Consider the following 15,966-nt stretch of genomic DNA (forward strand, 5'->3'; position numbering starts at 1 on the left):
CATATGCTAATTTGATTTTTAAACCTCTGAGCACAGATACATGATTGTGGTTTATATTTACTTAAGTTCATGAGAATTATGCAGGTACTTCAGAGTAGGAATAACTGATTCTCTCTTCTGTTTAAAAGTTGCATTTCTCAGAATTATAACGATAATTGATCTGAATAAACTAAATTGCCAAAGCAAAAAGAAAATCTGACTTCATTACAAATACCTTTAATTTTTTTGGTCCAAAAGGGGTATAAGCATTTTTAGTTGTGGCAGTTAATTCTTTAAAATTACCAAAAGGCAGACAATGGCATACGTTTATTCCAGATTTATTTAAAATTTTAATTTCAAATGAAATGTGTTGACACTGATACATAAGAATACAAAGATGGGAAATAACCTAATTCATCTTCTTGGTTTGTTCAAGCCTCCAGGCACCAGTTAGATATCGAAGTCGTATAAAAAGTAGGTCCTTGCCCATTTGTAGCCAGCTCCAAAATGGAACTAATTTAGAACCTATGATTTAAAAATAATTAAAAATGAATTAAGTAAACTCTGGAGAAAATATATCACTTTAAAATTATATTTTAGAAGTGTGTCTACATGACATTTGTGACCTTCTAGTCACCTTATTTTTAAAATTATGTATGCATATATATTTACTTTCATTGGTATATTAAAAAATGATTTTTTAGGACAAATTTTCATGTTTTACATGCTACTTTTCAGTCTCATGTACTGCAGAGAAGCAGGTACATTTCCACATGTAATATAAATTAATAATCTGGGAAATCCTAGATAAAAACCCAGTTTTTATTCTAATTCTACCAAAGACTCTCAAACAGCTAAAACAAATACCATCTTAGCTAGGACATCTTCTTGCCCAGTGGTGGCCTAATGGCAGAGTGCCACGTGCAGCTGACTCCAGGAGATCTGCCTCCTGGAGCATGTTTTAAAAGCTTACATGCCTTGACTTTATCCCATGGAACTGCTTTTTATATTAAGTCAAGAGGAGAGACTGCAGGTCACAGGAACTGGGGTGCTAGATGGTAGAGTCATGGCCAGTATCAAAATACTAATCACTGACAGTTTTCTAGATTTAAGCCCAAATACTCTAGCTTCTTCCTCTTCTTCTCCGCCCCCCAACTTTATTGAGATATAATTGACAAATAAAATTGAAATATATTTAAAGTGCAGAATGTATGTATTTGATATATATATACATATACATGTATATACTTATATATACATACTGTAAAATGATTACCATTGTCAAGTTAATTAACACATCTACCTTAATTTTATTTCAATCATTTACAAAAGAATTAAACATCTTCAAAGCTGAATTTAGTGGTTTCTCTAATAACAAAAACAAAACATCTTGGCAGTTAAATGAAACTGGAAAGGATCTAAATTGTGGAGATTTCAGATGGCTCACTTATAGGGACTGAGGGTATATGGCCAAGGATTCTGGGAATGACTAACATGGAACTACTTACTGAATGCCGGTTAATGAAAAGTAATACGCAACTATCTCTGAAATGCACAGGAGCAAATGTTGTAAATATGAAACACATTTTTTACTTTTTCCTACTTCAACTTACCACAGAGTCTATGCTGAGCATAGATCAACATAGATCAACATAGTAGATTCTTAAAAATCTGAGCAATCTTTTACTGGCTTTTTAATCACCTTTGATCCAGGCTGCTACTATGGAAGAGTAGTTAAATTTTTTAAGTTAACTTTGATTCAGCAAGACTCCAAGAGGTCTGAATTTGTTCTAGACTATATAGTTTGAATGATCTGTAGACCTTCTCCTAAACATCCATGGTTACAGAACAATAATGGCATATCAACAATGACTTTCTATGGGGGCCATGCCCAGCAAGGGAGGGGTGACTATGAAAGTCTCCAGGTGATTGTTAACTGCTTCCACACTGTGAATTAATTTTGGAGCATTCTAAGGTAAGCGAAGGAGAAAACTAGAATATATTTTAAGCTCTACAAATTATAACCTTCTTCAAACAGGAATTATTAAGAATTATGATAGATTTATCATTATGAGATATCTTAGAGATTTTCACATTTTTTGGATATATGTACAGATACCAGTTAAAGACTGGCTCTGAATGGGTTGTGGACATTTCGAGTAAAAACAACTATAATTCCTTATCTAGCTCTGCATGGTGGCTTGTAGGTACTCAGTATCGACTGAGCAATGAAATAAGATAATATTAAATAAAAGGGGATGCAAACAAAATTTATCTCAAAGACTTCTCAACCTTGCTTCTAGCCTCAATTGCCATGATCCTGTCTGCTGTAGAAGTTTTACTGAATTTCCTGGGCTGGGTAGTAGGCCTACGGAAGACCCCAGGAAGAGACTGCAGGGAGAGAGAAGGCAGTAAGCCATTTGGAGGATGGAGGGGATTAGGAGAAGAATTTTCTATGGAACTGCCCCTTTCAGGTCAGCTGAGTAGGCCCTGTTGGGGGCAGCCAGCTAACTTTGCTGCACAACTGTATTGTTGCCTACCCCCCCCCCCCCCGCCACTTAAGATCAGTGGTAACACCAACAACATACCTTCAATTTCAGTCCAGTTGACAGCAATTTCTGCTATTGGAATTTTAAAGAACTGTGCTATGTAAAGTAATTCTACATCAAATGCCCTGAAACAGAAAATATATTGATTTTTATTTTTAAAAAGACAAAGAGAGTGTAATTAAATCTCTACCTTGGCATGTTTTACAGAAATTTATAAGGCAGATATATAGCTTATAGAGTAAAACTGAAAGTTGGACTCATAGGTCATATAAAAGGTTAAGTAGTTCAGGAGCTTCAAGGTAAATAATTTAGTGTGTCACTGTATAACATCTAAATGAGAAATATGGTGTCTCTATCATAACTCAGAAACTCCTAGAGATAAAATTGGCCTGTTGGGCTCTAAGAGAAAATTTAATCATGCAACTTTTCAAGATTGATGGTTTTCAATCCCAGGCTTAACTAGCTCAAGGTACAGAATTGATAGCATTTTCAACTGATTCAGAGAGCTAATAAAACAGAACTCTGAGGATCTCTTGGAGAAAATGTTGCCAGCCACTTTAGAGTTGCTTGATTATATTTCTCTACCACCAAGGGTCAAGGTTTATTTATTTGTTTGTTTATTTTAAAAAGATTTTTATTTACTTATTTGAGAGGGTGAGAGAGAACATGGAGAGGTAGAAGCCGACTCCCCTGCTGTGCAGGGAGCTAATGTGGGACTTGACCCAGGACTCCACCATCATGACCTGAGCCAAAGGCAGATGCTTAATCAACTGAGCCACCCAGGTGCCCCAAAGTTTCTTTTTGAAATACAGGGTTGCCTAGGGACTTGCCTTCTCCTTTTCCTTTCCCCGTGCCATTCTGGGCAAGATAGTACTGCCAGCTATTGCAATGAAAAGGCACTTTAGATTAGTCTGAAATACTCTTTGGTTTAAGGACATACATACACGGGAATTACATATATTATCTCATTTTAACTTGCATTGTTAAAAATCATCTCTAGTCTGAATTACCAGTTCATCCTTCCTTCTCCCTATGAAAGGCTCTGAAAGCTCCTCCTCAGTTACCTCTTGGTTTAGGTGAAATCTGCTTACCCTAGAGTTTCTGAATCCTGATTAGAAGTTTTCCTGGATTCTGCTTACAGATTCTCTGAAACCAGTTTCTTCTTCTCACTGGCAGTGAGCTCAGGAAGAAGCACCACTGCCTGTGAAACCTTCTTCATCTCTTGTAACCGAAAGTGCTGGAGGCCTTTACTGTTTGGCTTTCATCTTGTTCTGTTAAGCAGCCCTTGCCCCGACTTTCTAGACTGCATGGAACACACTTCAGACTTCAGGGATTGGTTTTAAAAAATTAGCACAAACAAGAAAATACCTAAAACCCACTTCTGTTTGCTTTCCTGATCCCAGACAACTAGAATTTTGGAGCTTTGTCTTCTTGGCCACAAAACTACTACTGTCCATTCTGTGGCTAGTTTAATCCCAAGTATTTGGATAATTCAATATGAAAACTATTTTTTTTAAAAAAACACTTAATGCGTTTTCTTATCCTAATAAAATATTTACTTAAGATGAAAAAACCATCTACAAAAGCGTTCTTTGTGTTAAGAAGACTGTGTAAAACTTCTGTTAACTAGCCTGGGACACTCAAGAAAGGAGGAAATTATTTGAATATTAAGCCTTGTTAACCCTTAATTCTCTCCTTTACCACAACACCAAAAAAAATACCTAAAATGCTGAATTAGTTCCAATGATATTCAATAATCTGAATAAGATTATTAATTGTTCTAAGGATATCAGCATATAGTAATTTATCAAAGACATAAAACAACTTAAGAATGATGAGTAGAAAGGAGTGGAGAAAAAAGCACTGATTAATTGAATTTATATTTAAAAAATTGAAAGGGCTAGTCGTCTTCTACTATACTTTTACTCTATTCTTCTCTTTTTTTACCATTTTAAGAAATGAAGATGTTTACTTAAAAATATAGTTAAAAAAAAAGTATAGTTCACATCACCATATTATAAGAGACCAATCTGTTACCAAAGAAAACATAACTAAAATACCAAGTATTTCTAGATAGAGCCTTATGCTATTGTACAGAAACAGTATAAGGGTTAGTTTCCAACTCAGATGCCTTCATGTGTTTTTGCAGATGTAGGGAGGGCAGAGCCACTGTTTTCTTTTGTTACTCAGTTCCTGGTATTGCTGTGAGCTCAGAGATATTTTCATGAAGAACAAAGAGCGTGTCGATAGTCTGTTAAACACTGCAGACACACACATACCCTACTGCTCCCTCCTGAAATCCCACTAAAATGAAAACAACAATCATGGAATAAACACAGAAGAGATGAAAGTAATAAAAAAATACCGGAAACTTGGAAAGTAGCTGGTAAACTGCTAAGTAGGAAATACAGACTGTGATTCGTCCTAGAATGGACGAGTGGCACCCGCAGAGCCCCCAAAGGATCAGGCATCATTGGCCTCGTTGCAGGTGATGTCTGTAAGTGGCGGTTGTGGCGGCGGGGTGGGGGGGTGTTCAAAAGGGAAGGCTCACAGAAAATCTCTAGGAGGTTCTCTTTTCCTCAAGTTCGTGCTGTGAATGCTGGCAGCCAGGCTTCTATATCGCAGGCAGGAAATCAAGAAACAAGAAACGTGAAAACAACCAGCCCAAAAGATAGTGACAGCTGGGAGTTTCCCACACCAAGTGGCTCTGTTACTTAGTCTGTAGTGACATCAACCAGTTGATCAGAGTTCTCTGCCCATGCACACAGCTTCTGATGAGCTTTTCAGGACCATACTAGAAAATGTGAGGACAGAGGTTCCACATCTGTTTTACAGGTGGGAAGAGAAAAAGGGTACAGGTTTGTAGAGCTGGAGCAGCTACCGCATGCTCAACAAGACGCATGAAAAAGAGCCACATTAAGTCCTGGAAATCATGGTCTTTCAAAACACTGGAGAAAAAGCTTCCAAAAGGAGATGGGAACAACATGCATAGACAAAGAACTGAGATTCAGATTACTGTCAGAAGTGGACCTCTCCACAGAAACACTGGATGCCAAAGACAATAAAGCAATGCTTTCAAAATCCGGAGGAAAAATGATTTCCAACCTAGAATGCTTTCTCCAGCTATTAGGCAAATGTGAGGGGAGACTAAAGGCAGGATCACATGCAGGGTCTCAAGGTTTCTTTCTCATGTTTAGGAAGTTTAACAGGATGTGCTCTACTGCAATCGTGGTGTGAAACAAGGAAAAGGAAGAACAGGAACTGTGCAGCAGGCCAGAGAACAGCTAGACAGGTGAGAGCCGACAGGATGTCTCCAAGAGAAAGGTGAAACTGATGCGTGACCTGCTGCAACGGGACCATATGGACATACTTCCTACTCCACGTGGAGTGTGAGCCTAAGTGACAGGTCCACAGTAAAGAGGCTGACAGAAACTCCAGATGTTTATTATCTTTAGGAAAACAGAAAGTACTACAGGACAGGTAATAAAATCATATCACACTTTGGCTCAAATACGAATTACCTTTACACAGCTATACCAACCAGTAGTGATCTAACCACAAATTATGTAGAAACTGCATTAGGAGGATACATGTGGAGGGTGTACGGGGGTTTAAGAGAACTACGTACATATCTGTTGATTTATTTTGGAAAGTAATATCTAAAAGTGAAAAATGGAGACAGAGCTATGCAAACCCATTATTTTGAATAAAGCAAATACCACAAAGAAACAGCAGAGTTGAGAGTGAAATAGGGAGTAGGAATTGGAGACAGAGGGAGATCGGGTAAGGGAGAATGATTTTTTAGTATAAGCCTTATGGAATGGACTTTAAGTTATTAACATGCATAACATTGATTTAAAAAAGAAGTATTCCTCAGAAGAAAGTACATTGCAAGGAATCCATTTTATTACTATCCATTAAAAGACCTTTATTTAAATGAAGGTTTTTTTTTTTTTTTTTTTAAAGATTTTTATTTATTTATTTGACAGACAGAGATCATAAGCAGGCAGAGAGAGGAGGGGAAGCAGGCTCCCTGTTGAGCAGAGAGCCCAATGCAGGGCTCGATCCCAGGACCCTGAGATCATGACCTGAGCCGAAGGCAGAGGCTTTAACCCACTGAGCCACCCAGGTGCCCCAAGATTTTATTTATTTATGAGAGAGAGAGAGAGAGAGCACGCTTGGTGAGGGGGAGAGGCAGAGGCAGAGAGAATCTCAAGCCGACTCCCCGCTGAGCAGGGAGCCTGACGTGCAGCTCAGTCCCAGGACCCTGAGATCATGACCTAAGCTGAAGAGGGCAGATGCTTAACTGAATGAGCCACCAAGGCACCCCACAGGTCTGTAATTTTGAATCAGAGATGCCTGCCCAGTCTATTTTTTTTTTTTCTTTTAAAGATTTTATTTATTTGTTTTTGAGAGAGAGAGCACGAGTGGTGGGGAGGGACAGAGGGAGAAGCACACTCCCCACTGAGCAGGGAGCTCCATGCAGGGTTGGATCTCAGGACTCCAGGATCATGACCTGAGCTGAAGGCAGACAATCAACTGAGCCACCCAGGCACCTGCATGCCTAGCCTTATAAGTATACCTTGATGATCTGGTTTGGAGAGTGAGTGTTGGTTGTCCTAAGGAAGAACTGAAGAAGAAGTTGAGAAAGGAAGGGTCCCCATGGGGAGACAGATTATTCTGTACCTCTTAAGCCCACAGGAAGGCACTGAGAAGCCACTGAGGATTTTAAGCAAAAGAGGTGGATCTGATCACTTTTAAATTCGAAAGGACTCCTTGGGTTACAGTAACAGCAATAATGGCATCCTGCATGGTGGTAGAGAAGATGAAGAGAAGCAAAGGAGCATAAAAGCTAAAATCAACAGGCCGGGGCCATGGACTGGATATATGGAGGGGCTGTGGGGAATATCCGAGCAGACTGCAAGGCTTCAAGCTCCTGTGTATCCGTGTCATTCACTAAGCAGGCGGAGAGCTGAGGCGAGGTCTGGGATAACGACAAGCCGGATAACCAGGTTGTCAAGAGAGAGCATTGAGAAGTACAGACCACTGCTGATGGGTTAATTAAGACACTAAGTGGTCATATCAAACTTGACCACTGGATTTCATGACCGGAGGTCCCTAGATGCTGAGATGGAGGGATGGGAAAATCCGTACTCAGGTGGGATGAGGCATTAGTGGGAAGAGAGAAAACAGAAGCCACAGAGCACTCTTTCAAGAAAAGGCTGGCTGTGAAAGAGGGCTGGAGCTGGGGGGTGGTGTCAATGGAGAGTTTTTGTTTTTTGTGTTTTTAAGATTTTATTTATCTATTTGACAGACAGAGATCACAAGCAGGTAGAGAGGCAGGCAGAGAGAGAGGAGGAAGCAGGATCCCTTTGGAGCAGAGAGCCCGATGTGGGGCTCGATCCCAGGACTCTGGGATCATGACCTGAGCCAAAGGCAGAGACTTTAACCCATTGAGCCACCCAGGTGCCCCGAGAGTTTTTTTTTTTTTTTTAATAGCAAGATAACTTTAAACTTGTTTTAGAAACTGATGGGAAAGATGTGGTTGACAGGAAAAGACAAGACAAATAAGCGAACAGGATGAAGTTCTTAAGAAGGTAGAGGGGATGCAGAGGTCGAAAGACTGGTTGGTCACAGGCTGGAGAGGGAACTTACTACTGAAAAGGAAAGAAGGAAATGAAAAAGGAGGGGCTCTCTTCCATTCTTGTACTTCTGAGCTTTCTTTCTCTTCAAAGGAAAATACGGAAGCCTAAAGAAACAGGATGTTTTCAGGACTTTTGATTTGTACTGTCCACAACTAAGGTGAATAAATTAACTTTATGCCACATGTGTAGTTTGAAATTTTGAAAATAAGATCTAACTCAGTAACAGAATAAAGATATGGATTAATTTTACACATACAGGTGTCAGTTCTGTTTAAAGCTCAGTGTTCATTCTCAGAATACAGGGCTGCTTCTCATGATGTGGAGGAGCTGCTGTGTGAGACATGCCCTGTACATCTGGTCAGGAACTTACCATCGTTCAATGTGTAGAGACGAAAACGTCCGTGAAGCTGCTTCTCGAGTAAATAATTTGAATCCACACTGTGTGTCTCTGATTCCTTTGACACATAGGAACCACACCAGAAAGTGGAACCCATACATGAGCAGAGTACGGAAGTAAGAACGCTGAAACAAAGAGAAAATATAAAGGACTTTTCCATTAATTTATAAAGGACCATTGAAAACACCTGGTTATAGACAACTGTATTTTAATATTTAATTGGCTGGGTAGATCTTACTTAAGAACACCATTGTTTCATTAGCTTCACTGGTGAAGTACATTACAGAAACTTTGAGGGTGCCTACTGCTTAGAGCAGGGCAGAGGTACCAGGGAAATGGTTACTCCTTTCTCACAGGTTCAAGAAGAATCAGACAAGAATCACAGTACCTGTGAGAGGTCAGGGCTTTAATCTACCAGGAGCATACTATAACTGTTTTGGGCTGCTTGGAGCAAGGAGAGCATCTCATTCATCTATACATTTTATGCCTCTTTGCCCCAGATATATTTCAGTTTCAAAAAGGTGACAGATGGGGCGCCTGGGTGGCTCCGTCAGTTAAGCGGCTGCCTTCAACTCAGGTCATGATCTTTGGGTCCTGGGGTCGAGCCAGGGGTTGGGCTCCCTACTCAGCGGGGAGTCTGCTTCTCCCTCTCCCTCTGCACCCTGCCCCCTGGCTTATACTCACTTGCTCTCTCAAATAAATAAAATATTTTTTAAAAAGGTGACAGTTATTGGGATATCTTGGAGATATAAAACACTATGATTTAAACCTAAAGTTCTATGCCTAGTTAATGAGAATTGATCAAAGAAGTATAGCAGAGTGTCACAAAAGTCACAGCCTAAGAAGGAATAGTCTCTCCGGTTAGGTATGACACATATCTGATAAATAGATTTCAATGATTACGTTTCTTAATACTTTGGATATTCAACTTAAGTAGTCTTTAATCCTGAATATTCACATTATTAGTAATTAATTTTATTAGTAGTATGTGACATAATATTCCATTATTTATTAAGTACTGCAAACTTTAAAACATAAAAATAACAGATCATTAATTATCATTGTATTCAAGACTCTTCTATTTAGGATTAAAATAAAGGAGCTCTTAAAATTTTCTACAGCATAGGGACGCCTGGGTGGCTCAGTTGGTTAAGCAGCTGCCTTCGGCTCAGGTCATGATCCCAGCGTCCTGGGATCGAGTCCCATATCGGGCTCCTTGCTCCGCAGAGAGCCTGCTTCTCCGCCTGACTCTGCCTTCCACTCTGTCTGCCTGTGCTCGCTCTCGCTCGCTCTCTCTGACAAATAAATAAAATCTTTAAAAAAAAAAAAAATTTTCTACAGCATAATAAATCCATGGAATGATAACACTATATATGCACATTGGCAACCTACTGAGAGTCTATGTAGAACATTTACTATTTCAAACTATTTAATATTTCTCTTCCTCCTTTCGGTTTTTGCTTTTTAGAACTGCAATCTTTAGTATCATTCTTCATTTACTGGCTTTTTCTATCATCATCAAACAGAAACATGACTAAGTGATACCAGGACAAAGCAGAGAAAGCCACTGACCTGAGCAAATCTGTATTTGAACCATGGCTGCATTAATAATTAGGAGGGTGACCTTGAGCAAGTTACTTCAACTCTCTCCATCCCACTTTCCTCATCTATCAGATGGGAAAGAAAATGCCCACTTCACAAAGTAATTGTAAAGATTAAATGAGATAGGGGTGCCTGGGTGGCTTAGTTGTTAAGCATCTGCCTTCCGCTCAGGTCATGATCCCAGAGTACAGGGACTGAGCCCCACATCAGGTTCCTCACTCTGCGGGAAGCCTATTCTCTCTCTCCCACTCCCTCTGCTTGTGTTCCCTCTCTTGCCGTTGCCTCACTCTCAAAAAATATATAAATAAAATCTTAAAAAAAAAAAGATTAAGTGAGATAACAGTCAAGCCTTTAGCCAATCGTTTGGAACAGACATTAACAGGAACTCAATAAATGTTTTTAATAAAGGAAGAAAGCTTGAGAGCTCACTTTTAACCTCTTGACCACAACTTCATTTGTGTATTACATAGGGCAGGTATGTGAAACAAATTTCTTTTTAAGTGTGTGTGTGTGTGTGTGTGTATACTTGTATGTGTTTTTATTATGTTTCATGTCAAAAAGGAAAAAGTCAAATAACACAGTGAAACAAAATATCTGCAGTACATGTAATTAAAAATGATTAGCATCCATTCTTTCTACATTAGAAAGCTAACATTTTAGAACTCTTTAGTAATAAAAAATAAAAAGTACAGTCATAAAGCAAATTGGACACAGTCTAAGAGCAGCTCACAGAAAAGGACCCAAAAGAGACTTGTAGACATATAAAACAATGGTCATTCTCATTAGTGACCAATAAGACCAAATTTTAACTATAGAATGATGCCATGTTACACCAGTCAAACTGGCAAAAGCTAAAAAGAATCAAAGCATTAAATCTTTTGTTAGGATATGGAGCAAAGGGAGTACTCCACTAGTGGGAATATAGATTGGTTACCAGTTTGGAAGAGCAATTAGACAAAATGTTTGTAAACTGTAAAATAAACTTTGTGAAAGGATCTAGCACTTCCCATTTATTACCAGGAATCGTTAGTTATGTTCTGATGTAAATAAGTCTTACCTCTCTAAGCAGATAGGGCAGAAACCTCATCTTAAAATACTTTGGTAATCTCACAACAGCTTGCTCAGTGCCTTCCATATAAAATATTTCCAATAAATACTTGTTGACTGATTAAACCTCCAAAAGAGCACTTATGCTTAGGAAAGGAACAAATAGAAATTGAAAGATAGAAAAATTAAAATTAAAAGGTAGAAAAAATAATGCCTATAAACTATTCTCCTTGAATGATTTTTAATGTGATTTAGGTGAGCTTACTGGTTACCAAATGAAAATATCCCATGACTACTTTTGCTTGGATCTTAATAGATTTTTGTTTGCTTTAAGATAATGGGTTATTTTTTAAAAAACAGAAACACGTGGGGTTCACATGAAGACCTTATTTGACTTCTAACATATTTAAAACATAACAAGGTAAACTACAAACAAGAGTATCTCCCTTTAATTTTTATAACCTTGTAAAATATCTTACAAGACTTCTAAAAATATATTATGGAACAGAGTTAGTTCAATGAAACTAACAGTTGTAGAGTAACATTATAAAAACTTCTGAAGTAGACATTTAAAATATGAAGAGAAAGACACTCACTACTTTAATATTAACAATAATCTCTCTAATGTTAATGCAATGTAAACAAGGAATTCAGATGAAATTTAAAGCTGAATGATACTTAAATCATCTTAAATTAAAAGAAGTCCCAAGATTTAAGCCAAGACTCTTCAAAGAAAATTTAAAGATATCAAATAAACACTAACAGAGTCTATTTTGAATCCTTTAAAAACGATAAATCCAAGAATGCCAAGACAGTGTAAACATCCCTGTTCTAACTATTATACAGAACACATGGGCATGTGGATACACTGAAGATGGTACGGACTCCAGTGGTGCTGTGTCATGTTTGTCTTCCAAGAGAGCAGCAGACAGATGGTAGGATTAACAGAGGATATGTCTAAAAGTATTCAGGAAAGAGAGATCTGAAAACTATACAATTAAGCTATTGAAGTTGCTGTTCACTATCTTGATTAATTCTTTTGTAATCTTCTCACTGTCCACAGACTGATCACCATATGCAAGGGTTCAGACTGTGTATAGCATCTTTAGAGAAAACTGGAGTGGCCCGGGAAGGGAAGGCCATACTGCACTTCCTCGCACGTGCGGCAGGTGGAAATGAACTTGTGTAAGGCAGGTAGGGTTCTACAATATACAGGATCTGAACTACAAGCCTACTGAGCAGCAGTGATGCATAACATCTGCAGTAGACTACTGCAGGTTTCTCGCCAGTGGATCAGTTTGTCCTTCTTTTCTACAGAGAAGCAGCTGATTCTGTGGGCTTCAAAGGTACGTCATCAACCACTAGGTTTTAGAGATGGAGGAACAGATGAATGGATGACAAAATAAATGATAAATACATAGATCCTGGGATAGATCCCTTGAGGTCTGACTAAAAGCAGTACTAGATACAAAGGAGATTTAGACAATACCACAGTCGTATTTAAATATTATTGCCAGGAAAAATTCAATTTTCAACTAATGGAAGTTCTAAATGAAAAGAATTTACACCATTAAAAACAAAACCAAAAACTTGGTTCCTTTCTCCTGCCACGAACAATAAATACAGGTCCCAGCTATCTCTTGCCTAGAGATTATTTCACTAGCTTCCTAATTGTTACTCTCTTGCTTCCTATTTTGCCGTATCTTTTTTAGCTTCACCAAAGGGATTATCCTTCTTTTCTCCTACATTTTTTAAAAAGGAAAAAAATTATACATTAAAACCATTAAATTAATAGTAGCATAGTCTTAAGTATTTTTGTTTGCACAGATATTGTTACATAAGTAATTATGCTGTATTTACAATACTATAATCTTTTTTTTAATACAATCTAGTATTTTGGATATTTTCCTGCGTTATTATGTAGTGTCCACTATCATGTCTTATGTGCTGCAAGATATTCCATCCAGGAGAAATTTTATTTTATAGTTTCTATTGTATAATTATAAAACAATCTTGGACATGTACTTTTCCTTTTCTTCTCCCTTGTGTATCAGTAAAGTGATGAAGCTGCACTAGCTAACCACTAACCATTCTTTCAATTTTAACTTCTAGTAGTATGATACTCTTTATGGTTAACAGATTACCTTTTCCAAATACTATAGAGAGTCCATACAGACACAGAACATTGGATCAGATACTGAAGATACTAATTTATTTCTTAAGGAAAGAAGAATCTTGAGCATAATCCTTAAGAGGTTCTATGACGCTGCCATCAGTATATCTTGAAAAAAAATTATTATTTCTTTGTATCTTACTGCAGAATTGTTGAGGGAAAAATTTAGCCTTTTATTCCACTGGTTCTCAAACTCTGGTATGGATTAAGTTGACCTGGGAAAATGTTAAAAAATGCAGGTCCCTGGTCTATCCCTCTAGTCTGATTCAGTGTGTCTGGGATTGGCTCAGAAATATGCATGTTTAAAACAAAACAAAACAAAACTTCCCAGGCAATTCTGATCTTGCATTGAAAGATATTGCTTTATTCTTGATTTATTTGGGCACTCTAGTAGATGAAACATTAAGACTATAACAGACAGGGGCACCTGGGTGGCTCAGTGGGTTGAGCCTCTGCCTTCAGCTTGGGTCATGGTCTCGGGGTCCTGGGATCGAGCCCCGCATTGGCCTCTCTGTTTGGCGGGGAGCCTGCTTCCCCCTCCTTCTCTGTCTACTTGTGATCTCTCTCTCTCTCTCTGTCAAATAAATAAATAAAATCTTAAGAAAAAAAGAAAAAGAATATAACAGACAATTACTGGGCTTGACACACTGGACCCAGATTTTTAAGTGAAAAAATAAAATAATTAAAAAACATTGCACAAGGCACCTGGGTGGCACAGTGGGTTAAAACCTCTGCCTTTGGCTCAGGTCATGATCCCAGGGTCCTGGGATTGAGTCGCGCATCAGGCTCTCTGCTCAGCAAGGAGCCTGCTTCCTCCTCTTCTCTGTCTGCCTCTCTGCCTACTTGTGATCTCTGTCTGTCAAATAAATAAATAAAATCTTAAAAAAAAAAAAAGCACAGAATAATTCTTTAATATATTTCCCCTCCCAAGTTACTCCAGCTTTTCTAGCCTAATATACAAATTATAAAATGAAGAATTTAATGTCTTCATTGAAGGCAGTCACAACTTGTTAAATTTTAAGGTGCAGAAATTTTCTAAGAGGAATAAAGTTAAAAAAAAAAAAGAAAACAAAAAACTTTAAATGAAACCCAAAATACAGTACTTAAAGTGTGCCAATATGAGAAAAACTAAAGGCAAGTTGAAAGGTTTAAAATGCATCATTTAGAAGTTTGCCTTATATTAGAACTGAATGGAAAATCTAGTATCGTAAAATAAAAAATAAAAAAGAGCTGCTTGCATCCTAAGTCAAAGTGACGTCCACATCCTTTTTGTACACTCATTAAAAAATAGTAACACAAAAATTTGATTCCTAAATGTGCTTTCACAAACCTTCTAATTATTAAAAATGTTTCTTCCTTTGAAAGCAAACTTATTTTTATGAGATTAAACATGAAAGCTTATTTTTTTGCTAAGGAATATGAAAAAAAGAGAAAAGAAACTTGCTGATCATGGCTGTCAGTGAAAGCCTCACCTGAGCAATTGATTCTTTTTCCAAATGTGCTCGAGATCCACATGCAATAGCCATTTGTTCCTGAGGAAAAAGCAATAAAATGATTTTTCAGTAATTAAATATCATTACTAAAAATATTTATTTTCAATGAGATTATCTCATTTTAAGATACTGATTTTTTTTAAAAAAGTAACATTAAATATCTTTTTTTTTCTTACATTTAATATCTTTAAAGGTTTACTTAGGTGTTCAGAATATATACAGCTTCAATAAGCCTAGTTATGCTTACTAAGAGGACAACAGGGTAGATATTAGGGGCATGTATGACTTGAAAATTCTTATTTTTAAGTGATTCTTCTAATTAAAAATACTGTATTAACATAGTTAGAAGGAAAAATAGTGGTATTAGAAAAAAAGGTATCTGTAAATGCTATGATTATACATAATCATTATACTCTGGGAAATCCAAGATTATCAACTGAAAAACTACTACACATATTAAGGGAATTTAAGAAGATGAGTGGGCACAGATCAAGATATATATATAATACTTTAGTCTGCATATGTACAATCAGAAAATAGAACAGAAGATGGTATTTGTAACATCAATAAGAAAGCAAACTCTGGAAATAAACTTTACAAAAAATGTGGCAATACCTAAATAAAGAACACATGTATAAGCTACCAAGGGAAATAAAAGAACCCAACACATAGAAAGGTATACCATAATCATGGATGAGCAGATGTGATAACAGTATCAAAAATTAATCCTCCTTAAAATTAATCTTTATTTTTTTTTTAAAGATTTTATTTATTTATTTGACAGAGAGAAATCACAAGCAGATGGAGAGGCAGGCAGAAAGAGAGAGAGAGGGAAGCAGGCTCCCTGCCGAGCAGAGAGCCCGATGTGGGACTTGATCCCAGGACCCTGAGATCAGGACCTGAGCCGAAGGCAGCGGCTTAACCCACTGAGCCACCCAGGTGCCCTTAATCTTTATTTTTTAAAATTAATCTTTAAATTTAAGGTCATACCAATAGAAATATCAAAATAATTTCTCACTAAGCTTGATAAGCTATTTTTATAGTTAATATTGTAAAATAAAGAACCAGAAGAGCCAGGAAA

General features: G+C 37.4%; 1 protein-coding gene across 4 annotated transcripts in view; it reads right to left on the minus strand.

The window, feature by feature from the left end:
* Positions 1 to 301: 301 nt before the first annotated feature.
* The window catches only part of ALG5 (ALG5 dolichyl-phosphate beta-glucosyltransferase), a 40,252-nt gene continuing 24,587 nt past the window's right edge, over positions 302 to 15,966 (minus strand). For all 4 annotated transcript variants that reach the window (XM_082700466.1, XM_082700467.1, XM_082700469.1 and 1 more), the window contains 4 exons: positions 14,865 to 14,924; positions 8,544 to 8,695; positions 2,568 to 2,653; positions 302 to 504 (listed from right to left, as the gene is read on the minus strand). In XM_082700466.1, coding sequence (XP_082556592.1) covers positions 389 to 504; positions 2,568 to 2,653; positions 8,544 to 8,695; positions 14,865 to 14,924 — 414 coding nt within the window. In that variant the 3' untranslated portion in view covers positions 302 to 388. The remainder of the gene's footprint in view (positions 505 to 2,567; positions 2,654 to 8,543; positions 8,696 to 14,864; positions 14,925 to 15,966) is intronic.

This window comes from Mustela nivalis, assembly GCF_964662115.1.
Source record: "Mustela nivalis genome assembly, chromosome: 15".
NCBI classification, from domain to species: domain Eukaryota; kingdom Metazoa; phylum Chordata; class Mammalia; order Carnivora; family Mustelidae; genus Mustela; species Mustela nivalis.